This window comes from Buteo buteo, chromosome 2 (assembly GCF_964188355.1).
Source record: "Buteo buteo chromosome 2, bButBut1.hap1.1, whole genome shotgun sequence".
NCBI classification, from domain to species: Eukaryota; Metazoa; Chordata; class Aves; order Accipitriformes; family Accipitridae; genus Buteo; species Buteo buteo.
The window spans coordinates 74559426-74582226 of record NC_134172.1 but is presented as its reverse complement, the minus strand read 5'-3'; the positions used below and the strand labels follow the sequence as shown (position 1 = coordinate 74582226).

The 22801-nt window shown below is 44.2% G+C and overlaps 1 protein-coding gene across 3 annotated transcripts in view; it reads right to left on the bottom strand.

Moving 5' to 3' along the window:
• The window catches only part of GNAS (GNAS complex locus), a 161628-nt gene that overhangs the window by 96202 nt on the left and 42625 nt on the right, over positions 1–22801 (bottom strand). The window contains exons 1-2 of one of the 3 annotated variants that reach the window (XM_075020187.1): positions 5641–6894; positions 1525–1597 (exon numbers count right to left, since the gene is read on the bottom strand). In XM_075020187.1, coding sequence (XP_074876288.1) covers positions 1525–1597; positions 5641–5779 — 212 coding nt within the window. In that variant the 5' untranslated portion in view covers positions 5780–6894. Of the gene's footprint in view, positions 1–1524; positions 1598–2087; positions 3374–5640; positions 6895–22801 lie in introns of those variants that run through there. The other 2 variants (XM_075020195.1, XM_075020176.1) reach the window with 2 other exon arrangements.

Sequence of the window (22801 nt, the reverse complement as noted above, 5' to 3'; positions counted from 1 at the left end):
CGCACAAATTTGGGTATGCAGCTTGCAGGGTTGAGAAAGTTAATCTACCCACGTAATACACCATTCATTACACCGCAGCATGATCTCTTTAAGAGCATCTGTATGCTTAGAAAACTTACAAGAACTGTGTTGGTTCAATGGATTGACACTTTTAAAGGCGCCAGGGATCCTTGACTTCCACTTTCATTGATGAACTTCTTACTTAGCACCTAATGTTGAGAGCTGCTATCAAAGTCAACTCATGCAAATCTTTTAAGTCGGGCAAGTCTTTTAAAAGGTCTTTAGTAACAAGAGCAGCCAAAACAATGCAGACAACTCAGCACTAACAGGATGCAGGACTGGGCACTTCTGAAAAAGAGTTGTCTTGGATAAAGAAAATATTCCTTATAAAGAGGAGCTAAAAACATGTAGCACAGAATGTAATTTATTATGAATCAGTCTGAACTTTCTTCCAAAAGACTGTGTACCTTATCCTGAACTAGCATTTGGGAATTAGGAAGAAGTATTGTCCAGGCTCCTCAGCTAAACTTTTAGCTCAGACATTCTGACTGAAGAATTAACTACTGAAGGACTAGTGAAAGCTTAATCTTCCAGAAAAGGCACTATTCACAAAATAGACGATACTACTACAAGGTAGAGGATGCCAATAAAAAAATGTTATGTTTGAAGACAAGAAAGACAAAACCAGTAATATAACCTTAAAGAAAAAAAATACACACAGAGAATAAGCTCTGAATTTCTAACACCTTAATTCAATTAGAATTAATTTAGCGGCTTTTGGTAGACACATACAACGGACACGTGCAAGCATATAACATGCAGAATAATCTCCTCCTACTCCCTAGCAAGGTTAGACGCAAAAGTTAGCAAACACAAATCTGTCTCAGACAAAAAAAAAAAAAAAAAAAATTTCCATTTTCCCTATCCTAATGCCATTCCACTCCTCGCAACTATCATATAATAAAACAGATTTTAAGTGTGAATAAGAAAAGCTTTTAGTAACATAATTTAACACAAACATCTGGACAAGCAAACACAACAGAAAAGAGAAGAAAATCTGACCTTTTACCCCCAAAATTCGTAGTACAGTCTCATTTTGTGAGGAGACAGAAACAAAAGCCTTACTTGCTCTAAATGAAGAAAATTGCATTCATTTTGTGCACTAACAGGAGGTGTGTTTACAGCAGTATGAATCAATGTGCTACAGCAGAGGTAAATCAGTGTCAGCCATGTTGTGAAAGAAACTGCAGTTAAAAAAAACAAACCACAAAACTTAAGCCTTAATCAAATCAGCTATACTGAACCTTGATATAAATCATTCTATACCGTTAGCTCTTACTTATTATTGGTGCATGACTTCAAGTTAGTGTCTATTAATCTCATCTAAAAATACACATCCAAATTCTAGAGACCGTGAAACAGTAGCAAGAAGAAAATATACCAAGATATAAAACAACAGCAACGACTACTGTGTGGTGCACAGACGTAAGGTAGGTTGTAAAGTGAAAAAGCAAATGCACTTACTCAGCATTAAATCCATTCACATGCAAGATCCTCATCTGTTTGACTATTGTGCTTTTACCGGATTCACCAGCACCTAGAAAATGAAAGTAAATCAATTTCAGAAGGAAGCATGAGTGATGAAGTGACACACTAGAATTTTTTCTTCAGGGTAAAATCGAGAAAGTTGGTTTTCTCAGTGCAGGAGTGAAAAGTGAAAGAAAAAGAAATAATTGCCACTGGAAACTTCAGTTGTAGCTAAAAATAAATGCCCAGCTCAAGTCATGTGTCAGATCTGAATCTTGGATCATTTCACTGTCCATTTTTCCAGTGTCAACGTTAAAAGCAGATTGCAGGGTTTGGAAGGAAAAGGACAACTTCAACATTTTATAGAGAATAAGACAGGGAACGTCAAAAACTGCTTGCCTTGCCACTACTCTGACGGAGAGAAAGACTGACTGAAGTCCATATTAAACTGAAACATTTTCATTAGAACCTTAAAATATTTTAAGTTTGGCTGCAGTTATCATCACCCAGTCAAAAGACTGTAACTTAAATCACAAGAAATAAAATATGTGGATACTCACATTTGAAAAAGGAAGGCATCCCTTTAAGCCTCCACCCACAAAGCTACAGAAGCCTCCTTCTCTAATTTGTGTCTTGTAAGCAGCCTCCCACCCTCTCTACACGTTCCAAATCAATCATATACGCAACGAGATGCAAAGACCACCTTTTGTGGCTACATGCTCCAAATAGCCTCCCCCCCCCCGCAGCTCTCCTCTGATTCCCTTATATACCTGCAGTACAAAAAAACCACCCCACTTTACTCCAGTTTCCATAAGTAGATGTATGCTATTTCTGCTGTGCTGCACGGATGCCAGTGCACAGGGCAACCCATCTGCCTATAGTACCCGTCTTTCCATGCATGCTGAAAAGACTCGAACAGCAGCATTTAATTGAGCTGCTCCATGCTGCCAGATTGGTAGCTTTCTATATAAAGCAAACATATTTTTGCAAGAGTAGTATCATAACCTGGCAAAATTTAGAAAGATTCCCCTTCGTGTCTCCTGGCTACTCGTTTATTCCTCTCATTAGCCTATGTCTCAACAACAGAAAATGTATGTCTGTGGCAGAATGGGCACAGAGGTACAGTCTGCATTTATAGGATGCCAGGCCTCTGCTAGCACACACTGACAGCACAAGCCTCCATTTTGAGCCTCACGTTCAAAACTGTATTTTAGCAGTTATATTTCAGAGTTCATCTTCCGACAAATGCATTCCCCTCTGCTTTTACCCTTCTTTTCCTTCTCCCTCATGAATTCTTAATAGCCCTACTCTTGTCTCCATAGAACCTGCTTGCATGTTTTGCCACCTTAATACCAGAGCCTTACTCCTTTTTCCTCCCCTTGCTCACTGATGTTTTGTAAGCACTTAAGAGAGCAGTTTTTATCTCCAACTCTTTAGGCAAGTGCCATTTCTCCCCAAAACTACTATTTTATAAAACATACACACTCTGTCTCTTCAGGCATACTGCACCACGCAATAAAGACAGGTGGCAAAATTAATCCAAGAATGAGTATCTCAGGTTAAGAGAGAGACTGGGTCCTCTTCACAACTAAGAATTATTCAGGAATAGCAGCATATGCTATAGTCGTACTTCCATTCAGAATAATTAATAACAAAATTTCAGCTGTAACTCCAAATCACATCTTATATTTGTAAATGCTGGGAGCCAAAATCTCTGCTTCACTTAGGCCAAGAATGAGGGTAGATAGTTGTTGAATTTGCTATAAATGCATAGTTTGGTATTGACATACCTGGGTTCTCTGGATCAGCTACAACACCAGTAAACCAAAATGAAGTATTACAACTAATTTTCTGAATAAGTCTATTTCTATATTTGGGCACTCATTAAGGCCCTATTCTTACCAACAATTATGCATACATTTGACTTCACCACCAAGGAGAGTTCCACTAATTTCAGTGAGACTGCTCATGGCAGAAGGGGCAAGCACATGTACAGCAGCAGGGCCTACAAAGAGCAGTATGAACCCGTTAGAATACTTGGCAGCTCTTCTTTGTTGTTATTTGAATATGACGTGAAAATATTAAGAATACTTTCAAAGTACTTGGTTTTTTTATTTCACGTGTCTTGAAGTAAACATGACATAATAATAGGGACGTAAGCTTTTTTATTTTTCACCAGTGAGTTTGTGTTATAGACTGTCCACAATTCATGACAGCTACTGTTCAAAACTGCAACAGCTGAACTATCACTTTAAAACACACGCACACAGATGACCTTACAGCCGTCACTGAACACCGCAAATTTTTATTTACAAGTATCAGAACTATTTTTCAGCCACCAAAACGAAAGAAAACAGAAGGAAAACCCAGGCAAGCCCATCAAGTTTCTGTTTTCTGAAACTCTGCCTCTTACAAAAGTAACCCACTTGATGACAAATGGCTTCTATGTATCTACGTAATGTTCAGCCTGAAATCTGGAAGTCCAAGACATTCCCCAAGAGCTGAAGTCCAAATTATCCCGTTAAAAGATTTCTGCTGGCGCCCTGGCAGACTCCTCAGTGCTGCAGGTGCTACTGTAGTCCCAGTCACTCTCCATTTACATTAAGCCTCTTTCTTCAAACTGGTATTTGAAAGATTTTACTGGCACGTGTACACTTCCAAATTCACAACCTTCAAAAATTCTTTTTTTTTTTTTTCCCCCCACCCAATTACGATCGTTTCACACCAGAACTGAGTCAGCTCACTGAGGCCTAGCCTCTGCTCCACGCTAAAGCCCCTGCATAATGTGCACAAGCGGTCCCTCAGCGTGAGCAAAACAACCGAGATCTCCTAACTGCATCTTGTTTCAAATGACTACTTTAAAATACTTTGACGCAATGAGTCTGACAAACATCTTGTCCTCTCCGGTACCGATTTTTGGACCTTCCCCTTCCTTGAAGCCATAAGCTGTATTTCCAACTGGATCTCCCGAAAAACACGACACATGCAGGTAACCCAAATTCACCGCTGAGATAACACCTGAAGCCAAGCTACAGACCTTCCCCTTCCTCCAAACGCGCGATACCTCAATTAATTAATGGTGAGGCGAAAGTAAGCCCAAGGAGCCCGCCGGGGGACGGAGGACGTGCGGGCCGCCCGCTCCCAGCCCGGCCCCAGCCCCGGTCCCCCCCGCCACAGGCAGGGAGCTCCCTCGTCCCCAACGCCGGCCGCCGCGCTTCCCTCCGGGACCGACATCCTCCCTCCGTTTCCCCCAAAACGATCCCCCGACTTCCTCCCTTCCTCTTCCTCCTCTCCCCGGCCCGGCCGCACGCTCCTCGGCTCCCCTGCCTCAGCCCCCGGCGAAGAGGAGCCCTCTCGGGCCGGCCGAGCCTCGGCCGCCTCCCCCGGCCCGGCCCCCGGCTCCTGCCAGGCCGCGGTGACCGGCCTTCGCCGCGGCAGCTGCTTCCCCGCTCCGCACGCCCGGGGCAGGCCCGCGGCCCCTGTCAGCGCCCTGCCCTGTTTATCTCCCAGGTTCCCCCTCGGGCCCGACGCTCCCGCGCCCCTCGCCGGCGGCCGGCCCGGCATCCCCGGCCACCTCCTCACGCTCGGCCCCGAGGCCCGCTCCCCGCCCCGGCCTGCCGCCCCGGGCGGCGGGGCGCTGCCCCCCCCAACCCCCTCACCCCGCGGGCGGAGAGCGGCCCCCAAGCCGCAGCTCCGTACCTGCGGGCCGGCCCTGCCCGCGGCGCCCCGGGTGGTGCCCGGCACCTCCCCGCCGCCGCCAGGCCGAGGAGCCCGGCAGGCTCCTCCGGACCGCACCGCACCGCTCCCCTCAGCGCCCCCGGGCCCTAGCGGATCCCCGCGGCGACGGCGGGAGCGGGCTCGCCGGCCGCCCCAACCGACACCCCCCCACACCCCGACCGCCCCGGCCCCGCGGAACGGGTGGGCCCTGCGGCTCCGCTTCCCCCCCCCCCCCCCCCCGGGCCCCACCTCTCCCTCGGGCCTCCCCGTGCCCGGGCAGGGGGCCGGTGCGCGGCCCCGCCGCCCTCCCCCCTGCCCTCCCCCCGGCGGGGAGGGGACGGCCGCCGGCCCCCGGCCCGCTTGCCCCGGCGCCGGGCTAACCCGCGGCCCCCTTACCCAGCAGGAGGAGCCGGTGCGTGGCCCTATAGACCTGCTTGTCCTTCTGCAGCTGCTTCTCGATCTTCTTGTTGGCCTCCCGCTGCGCCTTCTCCTCGTTGCGCTGATCCTCCGTCTTGCTGTTCCCTAAACAGCCCATCTTGGGGAGGGGGAGGCAGGGGACGCGGGGCGAGGGGACGGGAGGCGGCCGGGGCTGCCGGGGGGAGGGAGGGAGGGAGGGAGGCACTCTCCCGGGCTCCCTTCTTCTTCCTCCTCCTCCTCCTCCTCCTCCTCCTCTCCTCCCCCCCTACTCGCTGCTGTGGCGGCCGCTGCCCAGAGCCAGAGACATGGAGAGAGCCGAGCCCGGAGCCAGCCAAGGGGGGGCCGATGGCGATGACTTTGCTGCTGCTCCGCCGGGCCTCCTCCCCGGCAGCTGCAGCTGCTTCTCCTCCCCCGCCCCCCCGCTCAGCCCCGCGCCGATCCCCTCAGCGCACCTTTCCCCGGGGGGGGGGGGGGGGTTGGCGGCAGGGCCCGATGCGGAGCGATCCGCGGGGATCTCCGCGCCCCCGGCCGGGCCGCCGGCTCCTCTAGAGGGAACAGAAATGCCCCCTCCCGCGCCGCACGCACAGGAACAAATCCAGCTTCAGTGCCACCCCCAAAAAAAAAAAAATTTAAAAAAAAAGAAATAATCCTCTTTAGATCCAAAGGCACGGGCTCCAGGCGCGGAAACCTCCCCAAATCCTCGGCGGGGAGGATCGGGAAACGTCTCTTCCTCGCCTCTCCCCCCGCGCCGACGGGCAGAAGCGCCGAGGGGGTCACGCCAGCCCCGGCTGTCGGCGGAGGTCGGGTCCCCTTCCCTCGCCGGGCGCCGCAGCTCCTCGCCCGCCGGCCGCCGCGGGTCCTTCCTCCCTCACCGGGGCGTGGGGGTCCAATCCAAGCCCCCCCCCCCTCTTTTTTTTTTTTTTTTTCCCCCCTCTCTCTCCTTGCTGCTGCTTTTTCACATTAGGTTTCCAGGCGGCTGAATCCTCTCAGCTTCTCCAGCTCGGCGGGGAGCGGGGGGAGAAAAAAAAAAAAAAAAAAAAAGGAAAGAAAAAAAAAAAAGCCCGTTTGGTCTCTCCCCCCCCGAGCAAAACCCTGTCCCTCACGGGAGGATTTTTCCCCGTCTTATTTCCCCTGCTCTCTCCCGCATTTCTTTCTTTTTTTTTTCAAACACCCCCCCTTTTTTTTTATTATTTTTTTTTTTCCTTCCCCCTATTGAGCTGCACCGAGGCGGCAGAGCGGCGGGGTGGGGCGAGCAGGCCCACACTGAACCCTGGGAGCGGGGCCGCTCACATGACAGACCGCGTCAGCCCGCGCCGCCGCCGGCGCCCTCTTCGAACCGGCCCCGCCGCCGCTCTCGCCCCCGCCGTGGCCCAGAGGGGGGGTCCCCGCGCCGCTCCGGCGGGTTCTGCCGCGGTGGGAGCCCCCTGCACGGTGGTGGAACTCAACGGCCCCCCCTCTCCCCCGACCGCCATCCCGTACGGCAGTGGCTCTGATGGGGAGCGGTGTTTGGGAAGGGCTTTTGGGGATGAAAAGCAGCCGAGAAGAGAGGCGCAGGAGTTGGGGGTTCGGTTAATAGGATTCTGAATAAATTTTAACGGAGTCGTGCCCCGGGGCACTTTAGACTCCACTTGAAAATAATCACTGCAGAAGTTATCCTACTCAGTACTTACGTATGTATATATTTATACATTCTCTCTGTTGATGAACTCCAAATATCCGACTGCCGACCTACAGGACGATCCTGCAGACGCTGATGTGCATGGATTCATTTTTACCAATGCGGGTATTTCTGGGCAAACGCATTTCCCCAGCGTTGGGCAGCTCCCTCGCGCACAACACAAACCACAAACCGGCCGAGCCCGTGGGGTGCCCCTTCAGGCGTGGGACAGAGGGCAACAACCTACCAAGTCATGCTGGGTGGACTGGCGGAATACAACTTGATGCATGCAGTTGCTTCTACGTATGGTTTTGCCAGCTATCTAGCTCCGTTTTGTTCTCTAAAATATTTTTTGAAACCTCATTATATAGATGACACAGTGGTTTTCATGCACAAGCTTATCAGCTACGACTGGAAAATGAAGATTGGCGCTTTGCTCTTTGTAAAACCCGGTTCCCTAAAATACATGGTTAGTTTTTCTCTACCCCCCCGAGAGTAGTGAGACGTCCTTTACTATTCCTAAATTACTTATCCTCACTTGCCAAATTCAACTATCTACAACGCTATTCCCGTGAACACACCTCCTTACGCCATCCAGTTACTGTATTTAGAACCACCTACAGTAAAAAAATTATGTGAATAGAGCAAACAACTAGGAGGTCACAGTTAGTGTCATCAGATACATCTGTTTACTTGCGCTTGCTGAAGGAGGGGTGGACCTCAGAAGAAACAGGGACCACCACCACCAAGTCTTGGTCTTTGAGGAGTTATTGGCACTTTCGGTCTATTTTTAAATGCTGCAACTTTGGGGTACACAGAGCCTAAGAGCTTTGGAGTCAGTGGAGAGGCTCTTATTGACTTCTCCAGGCACTGGTTTAGGCCAAGGCAGTTTTAAAAGGTCTTAGAGAGACTTGGCTCAGCAATGTCCACATCCATCTGAAGCAAAGATTATAATTCCTTGGATCTTTTATATGTCTTTTATTTATTTGTGTTGTTTCCACGTAATACACGTTATTCAATTATATTTTAACTGTGGTGTTTACCAGGTATAAAGGATTCAATAAAGCAGAATTCAGACTGAAAATGATAAAACCTCATCGCCTTTTTATGGTCACAGGTATGAAGAGAATGCAGAAATGCCAGTACCTGCCACCTCACGCAGCAAGGAAAGTCTGCCCCAGCCTTCAGGCTTCAGGCTTTGCTTCCCTCCGGGTCCCAGCTGGGGGGGAAGGAAGCCTATCTCAGGCTCCAAACACGAAATAATACACAAACGAGATAAAAATTATTGCTGGAGATACACAAAAGGCTAAAATCTTGGTGAACGGTGAGCGGCATTAGCGTAGACAAAGTGGACCGGTAAATATTGCCAAAGCATCCACCGACAAGGGAGTCATTGCTGTGTAAATGCCGTTGTCCAGCAGCACCCACCCATCCCTCTCCCAAACGCAAACGGGGACAGGCTCGACGAGGTTAAACTCAAACAGCCACCAGCCACCACTTGCTGCCCTCCTGGTACGTATACCCTGTGCCTCTGTCTCTTCAGGCTGAACAAAGCATGAGGTAGTTGAAAAGGGAAAACACACTCAGCTAATTCACAAAACTCACAGTTACGACAGAATTAAGAATTAGCTTCTTGTACTACAAGTGTTATTAAAGTGTCAAAGCATGAAAAGCTACAGAAAACAAAAAGAAAACTCCCAAATTGTTAAACCCATCAGCAATTACAGCCTTTTTTTGTCTTTCTGAAATACAACAGAACACAAGACATAAGGCACCAAGTGTACTTCACAAACCCACCGAATTGCCATGATTTTTTTCTAGTCCTGCCCTGATTAGGAGAGCACCATTTGAAGAGCAAGCATACCAACACATTAGCTGTTCTCACTCTTTTTTATTTATTTAAATAACATAATGCTGCTGACGTGTCTTTAGAGTAAATTGTGTTTCTTATTGGAAGTAGTTGCACTAGCTTCCTTCCATCTTGTAAAAATCCATGAACTTCAGTTTCACCAGACTCCTGCCATCAGAAGGGTAAGTACAGGCAAAATCTGACCCCTAACTCACTGTCAAATTAAAGCTCACTTCTGAAGAAGCTGCAGTCTTAAGAATAAATGCAAAGATGAAATAGCTACATGTATGGGCATAGTGGCTCTGTGATAAAAGTCTAATTATTTGAGGCCTGAAAATACTCAAAAGAGGGTGTTAAAGGACACTGCTGCATGTTAAGCAGAAATATTTTCCAAAAATGCAAGGTAACCTGAACGTGGAAGTGGCTGCAAGACACATGAGATGACTTGCGTCTATTGACTCAATCCTGCACTATTTAAATTAATGGGAGGTAAGAGTTTACACACAGAAGACTGTGAACATTGCACTTAGAGATGAAATTCAAATTCATTGATACTCCTTCTGTGTCTGAATGTAACAGCCAACAGCCTCAGTTTCTGCTGCATTATTTTTCGGTCTAAAGTAAATGCAAAGACTCTGAGACACCAACATGCATCTTAGCTTAAGGATTTCACAAAAAGAACAGGGGGTTTGGCAGTGTGAAATGATATTCTGCTGTTTCACTTCTCAAACCAGAAAAGATCTCACAGGGAGAGGCAGTAGGATAATTCAAAGTGAATAATATTCCAGTGGAATATTTGTGGGGGACGTGTATAGGAAAGTTTCACATATCTATAATCCATTTCAGTCCACTTGATAACTTTAGTTAATATTTTTTTAGTCCCATTGGCCTAACTTCTATTACATTCTAATGAAAACAATCAGATATCTTAATTTTCTTAATTTTTTTTGGAAAGAGGAATCTCGTTACAATACTTTTCTCCATTCTCCCTCCACAGCTTTTGCCCCCAAAACTACTGCTTGGTGTTTGAGACTGAGGGAAGATTTGTAACAATAGCCCAGTCCTTTAAATAAACATGTACTCTACTCAGTTGAGCAGTCCTATTGAAGTGCATAATTTATGTGGACTTTACTCTTCCCAGCTAGGGCAACTATACTAGCCTGATTTACAAATGGTTAAAAAGATTTAACATAGAAGTAGACCATCCATAACAGTACAAGTGAGAGAGAACTTGTTGAAAAGTACATGTCCCTTAAGCTTCTCCCATCCTATACACATAAACTTCTGTCCTTTTAAGATTTACATATAATACCTATTGATTCAATCCCTCAAAAGGACCTCAAGAAAAATACTGTATTTTTCCTGTTTTAATATATTTACGTTATATTTGACAGACCATTGCAAATGTTTTAATGCATTTTCCTTGTGGTAGTCTCACTTATTGTGCATGAGGATATTCACACCTGTGTAGGTAAAAGATAAGGAAATACTGTTGTAAAATTCACAAACATTGGCTGGACAAGATGCAAGTGCTGGTTTTGGAGTTACTATTTTCTTAACAGAGTAGGTTTTGAGCCTGTAGAAAAAATGCTTCTGAGACACATACTTCATGTTGTTCCATTCTTTTCTCTTTCTAACTGAATGGATAAAACTTTCTGCTGTCAATTTTGATGTTGCATCAGTTTTACTCTCAGAGTTAGGCTCTGAATTCACTCGAGCTACTCTTTGTTTTTACAGGTGATGATGAGACACAGATCAAGATGTCCATCTTACACCACGGGTGCCTTCCAAACCTTCCCGGTGACTAACACCCTTATTTCCTATTGCAGACTATTCACATTTGTTAGTAAGTTGAAGGTACTGAGCAGTTTGGATGCCCCAGCTTCCAGAAAAAAGAAGTGGTTAATTAGTTTTCAGATGGGACAGTTGTACAGTTCCTTACGGGCTCGCGCTGTCCGCAGTGAACATGACCTCGTAAACTTTTGGCTGTGAACTGTGGGGGTGGAGTTGTGACCAAACTAATGTGCTCATTTGGAAGTGAAGATACAGACGACATCACGCTTGAGCATCCCTTAGCAACCGGATTGAAATGGCACTGCAGCTTTTGAGGAGGTTGTCAGCCTTCCTTGCCACTGGAATAGCCTGTATTTCAGTTCCTGCCACAGCTGAGGAGACACAGCAGAGAAGACAAAATCTGTAGTTCAAAAAGTAAAAGCGATAGTGGTGATCTAACTGTACAATTTCCTTTGTTTCTGTTTATAGGAAATAGCCTATTTTCAGCAAGTCTTTTTCATGGAAGGATACAGAGCTCAATCTGGGGAACACATGAAACAAATGGTTCTTACAGCAACACCTTTATCTCTGATTTACTTTAGACTCTTTCCACTTGAAAACCTAGACTGTAAACTTTGTAACATTCCTCTCTATGATATCAGGATGAACCAAAAGAGAGTTAGGCTTGCGTGTGTGAAAAAAAAACAAAACAAACCAACCCCCCCCCCCCCCCCGAAAAATACTCTCTGATTTAAAGCTGTCAAGGAGCAACAAACAAACTATGGGTCATTTCACTACAAACCTGAAAATGCAGTTACAACCATGCATCTCAGTTATGTCCTCTCCCTAGTCCTCACACCTGTGAGACTGTTCCACTCCTAAGAGTTTGGGTCAGAGCTGCTAATCATGTCAAGGTGAACTCTCAAGGGGAAGATAGTTTAATCTTTTTTCACTGAGAATCTGCAACCCTGTAATTCCCCCACAGCTGAATATATGCTATTGTAGGATAATCTCTATACCCTGCTTTCTTTAAAAAAAAATAACCAAAAACCAAAAAACCCTATGCATTCTTCTCCACTCCGTGATTCACTTAAAATTTATTATCTTTGTATATCTTTGTAAGAAATGAAGATTTTAGAGGTGCTTTTTTTTTCCTGCTAAGGTTTTCAAGGGATTTAAAGTACTGGAAAAAAACAAACAGTGAGTGAATTTATATTAGAAATGTGCAGAAGAAGATCCCCCTGTGCATAGCACCTTTGAGGATTAAAATCTTATGCAGAAGTAAGATGTAGCTGTGAATTTTTGTCAAGGAGCCTACATTACCCAATGCTTTGTTTTGCTGTCTTACAAATTCACAGTGCTGTGGCTGAGTAGTTTGAACAGACTTCCCTCTTTCAAAAGCAGGGATTACCTCTGGGACAGATTGACTCTTTCAGTTAAAGGACATTTTTTAATAGCACACACTGTATATTTTTGTGTATTGATACCTCTCTGGTTTGAAGTCTGTTAAAATTTTTAGCTTTAGAAATACAGAACTGTGGGCCTTCATCCTGGGCCACAGAAGTGACTGGTAGTCGAGTATCAAACCTATCAATCTCAATGTATTTAATCCTCAGTAAACTCAGTCTTCTAGTTAGTTATATATAAGGATTAGTTAAAGTTCTGATTTAGACTTAGATCAGTGTCTTCTTCATCTGCTTTGAACACTAAAAAGGCTCCCGTGGCCTCTTGCAATGACTCAGGTCTGCTGCTCACGCTTTCCTTAGATGGAGGCATCCTCCACGAGCTATCGTCCTGCAAAATCCTTTGGACTCTTGGAAGAACGAAACTTGGTGATAAAAAGGGAGACGGTTTCAAAGTCTCCAAGTTACCCTTTGACCTGCTGAACAAGGAACCCTTGAGTAATCTCAAGCCCATTTAAAGGAGAAACAAACAAATTAAAGCCAAACAATAATCTAAAAAGGAAAAACAAAGCAAACAGATTGGAATTGGAGCAAGAATCCAATGTGGGTTTTTTTTCAGCTGTTTCCTTTGCGGCAGCCAGAACAAAAGTCACTTCAAAAAGCATTAAAAGGTAAACAAGGTAGGAAATTAAGCCATTATCAATCAAACCCAGGGAGGGCAAAGCAGGGTCATCAAGTAAAACTACAAGTTTGTCTGTCATATGGGAAAGAGTGAGCCTATCCGAATGCAATGAAACCAGCATTGTCAGGAAGAAATTAATGCACCACTAATGTATTCAATCAAGAAGAAACACAAAACACTTAAGTACAGATACTCCAAAACAAACAGAATGAAAAGGAGATACTTCCCTCTCTGGCAAAGAAGAATTTTTCCATACAGAGATTCTAAACTTGAGAAGGATTTTTGTTTTGTTTTTAAATAAAAACAAGCTCAAAGTCTACTAATAGAATTAACCAAGACCTTCTTTAAACCAAAGGAAAAAAAAAAATCCTTGCCTCCCTCCTTTCACTTCGAGGCTTTTCCTCAGAAATATTAAAAGAGACTTTAAAGAACTCATGGAATTATGGAAATAACAGACTCAGTAAAAGAGCTTTTCACCTAGTAGCTTTTCTTATTTTCTTGCAAGGTTGGGTTTTTTTTTTTCTGATATGCCTTCTCACTACCCATGCATTCTGCACTGCACTTTATTTAAAAAAAAAAAAACCTCTTATGTAACAGAAGTAGCAGCACATCCTAGCTCTCCACATAACACATATGGAATGCCGATTACAAAAAAAATTGGAACAAGTCTTTTCTCAGATTTAGTTTCAATATTTGTCAACATTCACTCCAGACCTACCCCCGACTGCAAACTTTTTTATAAAGAATTATTCTGCTTTAATCCTCGTTACGTTTGGGTCACAAAACCCACGGAGGCAGTAGTAGTGGAGGCTGTGTTTTCTAAATACCAGGTTATAGTTAGCTCTTGCAAAGAAGCACAAAAACTCCCAAGCCTTTCTCCCGCCGAGGGGGTCAGCAGAGGAGGAGAAGCTGCTGGCTTCACCTCCCCAGCACACAAGGCAGACGAGCAGCCCAGCACCAGCCGCGGTTCCTACCGGAGCAGGATGGGAGCTGGGGCTGAGCGTCAGCTTAGGCTCAGCCTGAACCAGTCTGCTCTCCAGCAGCACGGTGAGCTATCCCTCCGCGCGAATATTATTTATTACTGACACTGCATTCTCATTTTATGGCACATAACAGGAAGGGGAATAAGAGGATTGTTAAAATAGTTCTTGCTAAGTTGTCACACAGGTTTTAATGTGCTGTAAACATTCCTCTCCTTCTTTTACATTTTTTTAAATAGAATGACGTTCAGGCTTTCATGCTTAAAATAACTTTACATTTTAGTGCTGGAAAACCACAATACTCTCAATACCAGGAGCCATTATTAGAGACGATCTGCAAGGAAAACAGAACTGTGATTTTGCTCCTCTGTCTCTGCACTGCTAAAGGACTGAAAATGTTCCCTTTCAGAAAGGGTGCTTTCTCCCATCTTTTTCTTTAGATCGAGAAACGTTAAGCTTAGATCCTAAAATTACATACAGACACAATTACAGAATAGGGGTCTTTTGTACCCTATTTTTCCTGGAAGAATCCGGCTGTCTGGAAAACGAACAGCATCATTACTTCTTAAGTGCCTTGATGTTAGAGTGCCCCACACACCCTAGGGCAGTTGCAGAATTTAGACCCTTTCCCAGCGTTCCAAATAAGTCTTTCTGGTGGGTTGGTTTTTGTTTTGTTTTGTTTTGTTTTTGTCTCTTAGATTTTAGAAATTTATATAAAACAATTGATTATCCCCAAATCTTTAGGTGTGCAATGAAAGGTCTCCCTTGTCGCTCTATCTCAGACAAAGCCAGGAAAGACATCCATTGCCAGGGCTGTGGGAACCAGGCAGCACTCGGGGTCTGGACCCAGCTCCAGCCCCAGGTTGGGTCAGAACCCATGGTGCAACACTGGGATTTTGCCTCTGCCACATTAAAACCAACAGAGGTGAAGGATTATCCCCTCCTACGGACCCAGCCCAGGGGGACGCTCGGGCCTGTCTGAATGCTCCCAAAATGTCAACGGAGAAGAAATGAGTGTGGTGATCAAACAGGGGAACAGCATCCAGGAGACCTGATCAACCGCAGATGGTTCGATCCAGCACAGGCAGCAATCCATGCGTGACCTTGGACGAGCCACTTCCCCTTTCTGTGCCTCTTTTTCCAATTATCTTTTATCTGCCTCTCTCATATAGGTTGTAAGCTGTTTACTTCCGACATGTCTGCACAGTATCGAGAACCAAGGGGCCCTGATCTCACTGCTGACCTTTAAGCCCTGCTGCTACACGTTTCATCATAAAATAATTATTCAAAAAGGAAGCGATTTTTTTTAATAGTCTGTCTTCCTTTTCTTAACACCTCTTTAACACAGACATTCTCAGCAACATTAGATGAGAAAATAGGCCTTGTTTGAAATCTAAACACTGTTTTTCTCAAATGAATACGCTGCGAAAACTGCTAGTATTCTGTTGAGTCCTTCTCCCACAGGCCCTCCAGCAAAACCAGGGAAAGCTAGAATCAGCGTGCTTGCTACATTCAAAGTACCAGACAAAGATACTTTTTATTTTGAAAATAGGAAAAAAAAAAAAATGCCTGCACACTTCTCAATCTTTCTTTGTAGACCATAAAGCACTGAGCAGGGCAGAAACCCGGTGCTGTGTTCTTTTGCAGGTCACCTCCAGGTTTGCTTTATGCTCTCTGGTGTTACAATAACGAATTTGTTTTTCCATTGCTCTGTGCACGCTCTCTTGTGAGTGACCTATTCGCTTCTGAAGCAATCGGCTTTTTACAGCTCAGTCTACACTATGTAAACAGAAAGCAAGCGGCGCGGCTGAGCCCCCGGTCCTCAGCGGTGAGGAGCACGCTCCAACCCCTGGGACCCGAACCAGCCTCGGAGGCTGTTACCCACTTTTCGGGTGTCAGCCCGGAGTGACCGAAGACTGTAACACTGCACGTGGAGAGACCCCCTCCCCTTTACTCAGTGGGATCATAGCTGTGTCAGCGGGAAGGCTTTCTTTGATGGAAAGCCACCTCGCCCTCAGAACGGCCAAGGATCCAGGGATGCCGCAAGGGGCAAGGGGATCCAACAGCTTGTACCCCACTGCCTCCTTCAAGCTGCAGCTCCTCTGCCAGCCCATAAACACAAAAAGTGACTGGTAACCCACCCTGCCCTCAGCCAGCACCCCTGGGTGACGGCATGGGGCCATCTATTCTATCCCCCCCCCACACACACCCCTACCCTGTGCTGTGGGGCATCTGGAAGACGCCGAGTCCCTCCTGGCACCGGTATTGCAGGCTGAAGGCAGGGCCCTCCTGCATGGCTGCATTTCACACCCTATATATAAAATACACAGCTGTACATTTATTCTGAAAAATTCCTTCTATGAATTGGTGTTACTGAGGGATATATATACTAACTCCATACATGTGAGAGTTAAGGAAGATTTGTCCAAGGAACTACTTCCAGAGGAAGTGCTGGGCAGCCACATTATTTGTGTTGTTTGAAATGATTTCAGGCTTGATAATGTCTCTTTATCAAAACTACACATGTGCTGAGCATGCACAGTGCTGTGTGTTGTGAGGCATACAGGAAGGGGTGTATTTAATTTATTTCTTTATTATGAGTATCGTGGTGCTGTAAGGAGAATCCTGGCCGACAGCACGAAATAAAGCCAAACTTTCAGAGGATATTTTGGGGCGTGAAGTTCCTGTGCTGCCTTTTCAAATTCAGTATTAAATTCTACTTTCCTAATCCTCTGTTCTGTCTGGACCATCTCATCAATGGACATGTGTACTATTACAGAGCTGAGCAAGTAACTCATAACGTTTGCTATTAATATTCCTTTGAAAGAAAAATGGAGTTTAAGCTTCCTGGTTTTGCTTCCCTTGAGTGAGGAAACTAGTGAGGGAGTTTATAAATTCACAGTTCTGGCAGGCAAAAGGGACCAAGGCAACTGTAACACACCAAAAATAGTTCTCCATCAAAATGATAACCCCGTTTTATTTTGTGAACATCACCTTGGCTATAAGGTTTGTTTACATTTATTTAGTATCATACCCTCCATGGGAGATAAAAGCATTCCTGCTGCTGGAGAGACTCTGTACCCAGCTGAACGACGATGGCCGCAAAGCAGAAACAGAGCCACCGTGATCTACCAGCACAGTCTGTCTCCCAACTTTCAACCTAGAAATAAGAAGAATTAATTCTTCACCCTAAAAGCTGGCTTGAAGGGAAGAAAGAGGGCTAGAAAGAATGGACTTCAGACTTTGTAAAAGGGACTGCATCAGCTCACACTGGTCAAGCTAATCAGAGGGAAGGCATTAAAAGCCAATGGGCACAGGGATAGTGACCCAATCTAAGACACATGAGCTACAAGACTGAACTGTGCAGTAAAGACTTGCAAGAAGGCTATTTTTCAGTGGTCTGTATATGCTTAGTACTGTTTAAGCGTAAAGTTAAAAAGGCTAAGAAATTCCTCACCTAAGGATGAATAAAGGAATTCCCATTACCAGAGAGCTGAAGCTGAGATTATATTATGAAATTAAGAACGTGAAGCACCGAAGCAGTGCTTTCACTGCCTAAGAAAATGGACTGCAGGATCTCACTGCCGCAGAAAGGTCCTACAGGAGGTCTCTTGATAGAAGCATCAATGTGAAAGCTGTAAGCAGGAGCAAACAACTCAGGTAGGTAGAAGCACATAGATTCACTGGCTGGATCCAAACACTCCAAACTGGTCTGCATGCAGAGAAGAAGATGGGGCAAGACGTGACAGTAATAATCTACCATGACTTGAGACCTCCTGCCCTAGTAACAATTATGTAATTGTTACAGTCTCTTAATACCTGAGCAAGAAACTTTTTTATTGCATCAAGTTCTCATGTCTAGACAGATATACATCGTGAATGAATCACCACTGACTAGCTTTGAAGACCCGAGCTGAAGAGCACTCCATGGTGTAAGCCACTATCTGGACACATCAACACTTATGGAACAATTTTCTGGAGACAGTTCTTTTGGTACATTACCCTAGGGTATATTGGCTGTGAGAAACTCCTGTTTTCCAGTAGTACCCTTAAAGGACTATGAAAGAAAGCAATATAGGCTTAGCAGAGGAACCTCTTAATCATAGAGACCTAAGTCTTAACACCCCCTTCCCCCCAAAAAAAAACCCAATAAAAAAAACTAACAAAAACACATAAGCAAGGAACAAATTCATGGAAAAAAACAGGCTTGAATTCACTTCTTGGCCTGATTACACCATTTCAAGCAGCGATGAGTCTGCCTCTGCTCTCTCTAGAAAGTTTTGCTTATTTGTGAAAGAGCGTCTCTTCCCTAATTAATTTGAACCTCTCTTCAGCCCCTTTGCTTTGGTTTCAAAGGTTCTTTGTTTTGTTCCTTTCCCAAACTGCTAATCAGCTTCTCTGCAGAATGGTCACTGTCTTACGAAATTCGGTTCTTCAGTTATTCTGAATGATTCCCAGCTTTCTCATTTGTCCTCTTGGAGGTGCTCCTCTCCTTGGCAAGGACATAGGGCTTCTCCAGCATGGGCCTATATTTTAATTCCACACAGACATTACAGCACAGGGCGAAGGATTCAGTGAAGGTTAAGGTGTTCTCAAAAATTGTGTTCTCAAAACCACAATTTGACTCACATATGCCCCCAAACAATCATACATTAGCAATTATAATGATCTTTAATTAAAAAAAGAAGTATGTTGCTGTTCTTACAGATAAGGATCTACAGAAATACTTGTATAGGTGCCATGAAAGTCTATTTTTCAAACTACCTTTCAGTGAGGGAGTATTTAACTACCTTACCTACATTACTTGAATCCTACCCTAAAATGAACCTCTTTGAAGTTTTCTTATTAAAAAAGCTTTAAAAATTAAGCAGTTTGAATTATTTTTCTATGAACCATATAATCTTCTTAAGTAGTAAAAAGTTAACTTCAGCTCAAGTCATTCTACTTGGAAGAAGGTGATGAAAAAAGCAGTAGATTCATGGATCTTGCCCTGCATTTTCTCTAAATGTAACATCTAACCCCTGATTGTTATAATTTTTCATGGTAAAGCTTTCTGAGTGTTTATAGCCAACAGACTTTGGCTTTTATACTGGAAACTCTGTTATATAAATGTCACTCTCATTTATATCCTCAGTTATAACAAAGTCATTAATGCAGCTGATTCCTAAGAAACCTTATATTTTAGCAACTTGCCCTAGCTCTGGTACTGCATAACGTAAACACGTCTAATGCAGAGCATAAGAAAATTACACCTTGGACATGCTACCTTTTTTTAAACCAGCAGTAGAAGCTAAATTTGCACACTATTCTTGATATGAACATCAGTTGTCAGAGTGCTATGTTTTACTTCCAGAGAGCCACGATCACCTAACTACATTTTGTAGCTGCACACAAATTATTTTGTAGACCATAGTTATCAATGTTTGGTACAGACAGACTGAAGAAATGACGCTGGGTTGCGGCTTGGATCCTAAGGTCCCACAAGATGAGAATTTGGGTTTGGATGCCACAGGACTGAAATTGCTCTTCAGAGATTCCATCGCTGTTGAAACCAGAACCCAAAAAAACTCCCCTCCTGGTTTTTAATCCTGCTCAGACACAACTATTGGAAGCAGGTTAAGATCTATGAACTAACAGATCTGGCCTCTTGCCACGTGCTGTATTAAGATGCCATATTTAGCTCCTCGTTCCCTAATACTCAGGCATTTAACCTGTTCCCTCCAGCCCTTTCATCCAATTCCAGTACACTACTAACCAAGACGGCTTTCACCCTTCTCTTTCTTTCTTTCTTCCATTTCTCTTAGCTGTTTTACATACAATTAGTGCTGCTATCCCATGGCACTGGGAAAAGTGACTGTTAACTTGTGCTCCCTCTACTGTCTGATGGGCTTTGCAGCAACATAGCAACGTATTGTGAGGAAACTGCAATTTCTTCTTGACAGAAAGGTCTATTACTTACTATAATGTGAACAGCTACTCTGTTACACTTATGAAAATACATACTTAGAATATTAAGGTCCTAAACATGTAGATCTTCAACTAGCATATGACTTAACCAGAACTCCATCAAGTATGGACATTTTGTCTTCCTCTCCTGGGACTCCCCAGTGTGAAATGAAGGAGCCTCATGAAGCAACTATGGCAGCTAGGATAAAATACTTTAGAACAGCCAAGGAGCCACAATTCCTACCAAAATCAATGTAAGCCACAAATACTTAGGTTCCTCCCTCCCTTAAAAGGCCAGGCCCTTCCAGTTTTGATTATTAGACCAGACAAGTCCTCGATAAGAGAGCAGGTCACTGAGTTCCAAGTTCTGACCCAGGGATTTGTGCTGTGCTTAGTTAGACCCACGGCTTTTGCTTGACAGGGCCCCTCACTCCTTATTTGTCATGGAAAAAGCATCTTCATGTTTTACACTGGCAGTAAGCATCCATAAAGTGGCGAGAGGAGAAGAAACAGGAAAAGACCTGATGACCCTTCTGTGATTCCTTTTCATGAACATGGATGTTTCCCCCTGCTTTTTGCAAGACAGATAAAAGCAGTGAAGACAACTTTAAATTACAATTAGAAGCTCCTATTGAGGACTATGAAGCATGGAGCATAGAATGAGCCTTGGGGTCAGCAGCGTCTACAGATCAAACAGTGAAGCACCACAGCTACATACTGCTGGAGTACTTCATCTACGTTTTGATGTGGCTCACACTGATGGAGACCAGCAGGTAGTATCCTCTCAGTACCATGAGGAGCATCAACTGAATAAATGATACCATACACTTATGGGTTTTCAGATATGATCTGACCAAAGGGCCACCGTGGACGTGCTGAACAAACTATATGCACAAATACCATTGGTGTGCTTGTCCAGCCTCCCAGATGAGGAGGCTATCTATGTGAAATGGGTGCCTTATGTTAAACACATCCTGAAGTTCCCTGATTCATCGTGCATATGGTACATGAAGACTGCCTTCACATTTACATGCAATGCCATAACAAGGTAACGTCTGTGAAGAAAATGAAACAAAACCCCGAAACGCCAAGCAGCGAAACCTCTTCTCAATATTCTTGAAGGACCTCTTGTGTGGCTCGCATGTAAAGCAAAGAGGTAAGGGACTCATGCCAGAGTCCCTGAAGAGGTTTAGGGAAGACCACTGGTAGGGAGTAAAGAATGCAGATGGATGGGACAGCTGAACAACACTATCCAGCTTTGATTTCTGGCCATTCCTCACGGAAAGCGGGCCAGCCAGTTTCTAAAGATTAGGTGCAATTTGCATGTCATGCGGTCCTTGACACTGCCACCGAACCTGCTGTCTCCCGGAAACCTGTCGCAGAACTCCTTGGGCAAGAAGGTTAGTTTCCAGGTGATGACAGACGTTTAAGGATATGTCTCTTCACTTCCGTTGAGGAGGATATTTTCAGGGCTAAGAGTACGGAGAAGGGCTGTGGACAGCCAATTACCTAAACAACTCTCTTGAATCCTTAAGGGCATGGCGTACTTTGTCCCTCTACTTTGCTGGAGCGTGCAGTGCCCACAGTCTGGGTGCTATATCTATCCTTCCCATGGGTGATTCAGCAGCAAAGAATATTTACTGTTATTTAACAATGCAGTGGTCTACAGACTTGACTTATGACTCAACAGAGAATATATTGGGTGCAGACCTTCTAAAGAAATTATCAACAGATTATGCCTTGCATTTAAACAAAAGGGAAATATTTTATTTCTTTTAAGAGACAAACATGCAAGTCTAAAATGGATAAAGTGGAAGATACCTTCACGCTGTCTTTAGAAATAACAACTTTAGTTGATTACTTTCAGAAATACTTAATTAATATTTAGGATATTATGGATTAAGTGAAAGGTTTACACTGGATTCTGTCTGAAATGTCTAAAAAATAAGCCTTTAAGTCTTTGTTTATGTTGGCAAGTAACCTGGCTGAGTATAAAAGCCAAAGGTATGATTGACTACCTCACATATTTTACAACTATTACACTAAATAGGTATTTCAGAATTTACATCCTTACAGAAGAATCCTTAAATAGACTTTCTTATGGGGCTTAAACCAAACATGCTTTAGGACATATTTCCTGTTTTGTTACTGTATTTAACTACACTTCGAGAATTAAATCTACTTTTCTTTAAACAAAGACCTAAAAATTTCCCTTTAAGAGTATGGAGATCACATAAATCTATCTTGTTGTTTTTAATGCACTGAAATTGTTTAATGAATACCCACAAATCTTTATAAAAATCAAAGCAGTGAACACTTACTAACATATTAGTACTATGAGTATATTTAGCCCTTAGACACAAAAGGCATGCCTGCATATTGCCCAGAATGGAAAACTCCTGCAAGTAAAATTCAAATAATAATTAAATCCCAGTTTATTGATTAGTTGTGCCTGTTACTTTCTTCTGCCTGCTTTTAGATACTGACAAAGATGACACTAACATTCATTTTCCTCTAGCTCCTCTAGCATTGCGTGGGGCAAATTCACAGTGCAAATTCATGCAAAATCATGCAAACTTTGTAGTATTTAATATTCATCACCAACTTTGGCGTTGATCAACAGCTTTCATACTACCTGTAGTTAGAATTGCACATCAAATCTGGCACTGTGAAGACCTTGAAGTTAAAACGGGTGAGATGATAGCTTTTAAAGAAACTGTTGTAGGTTGCCATACTCCAGTTTCCTCAGTTTCTAGGTGAGCAAACCAACTGTCCCACCACCACTCGTGATTCCCTTTTATTTTCAGCGTTGTTGCCAGTTGATTGTACACACCAGTTACACACCTTCTT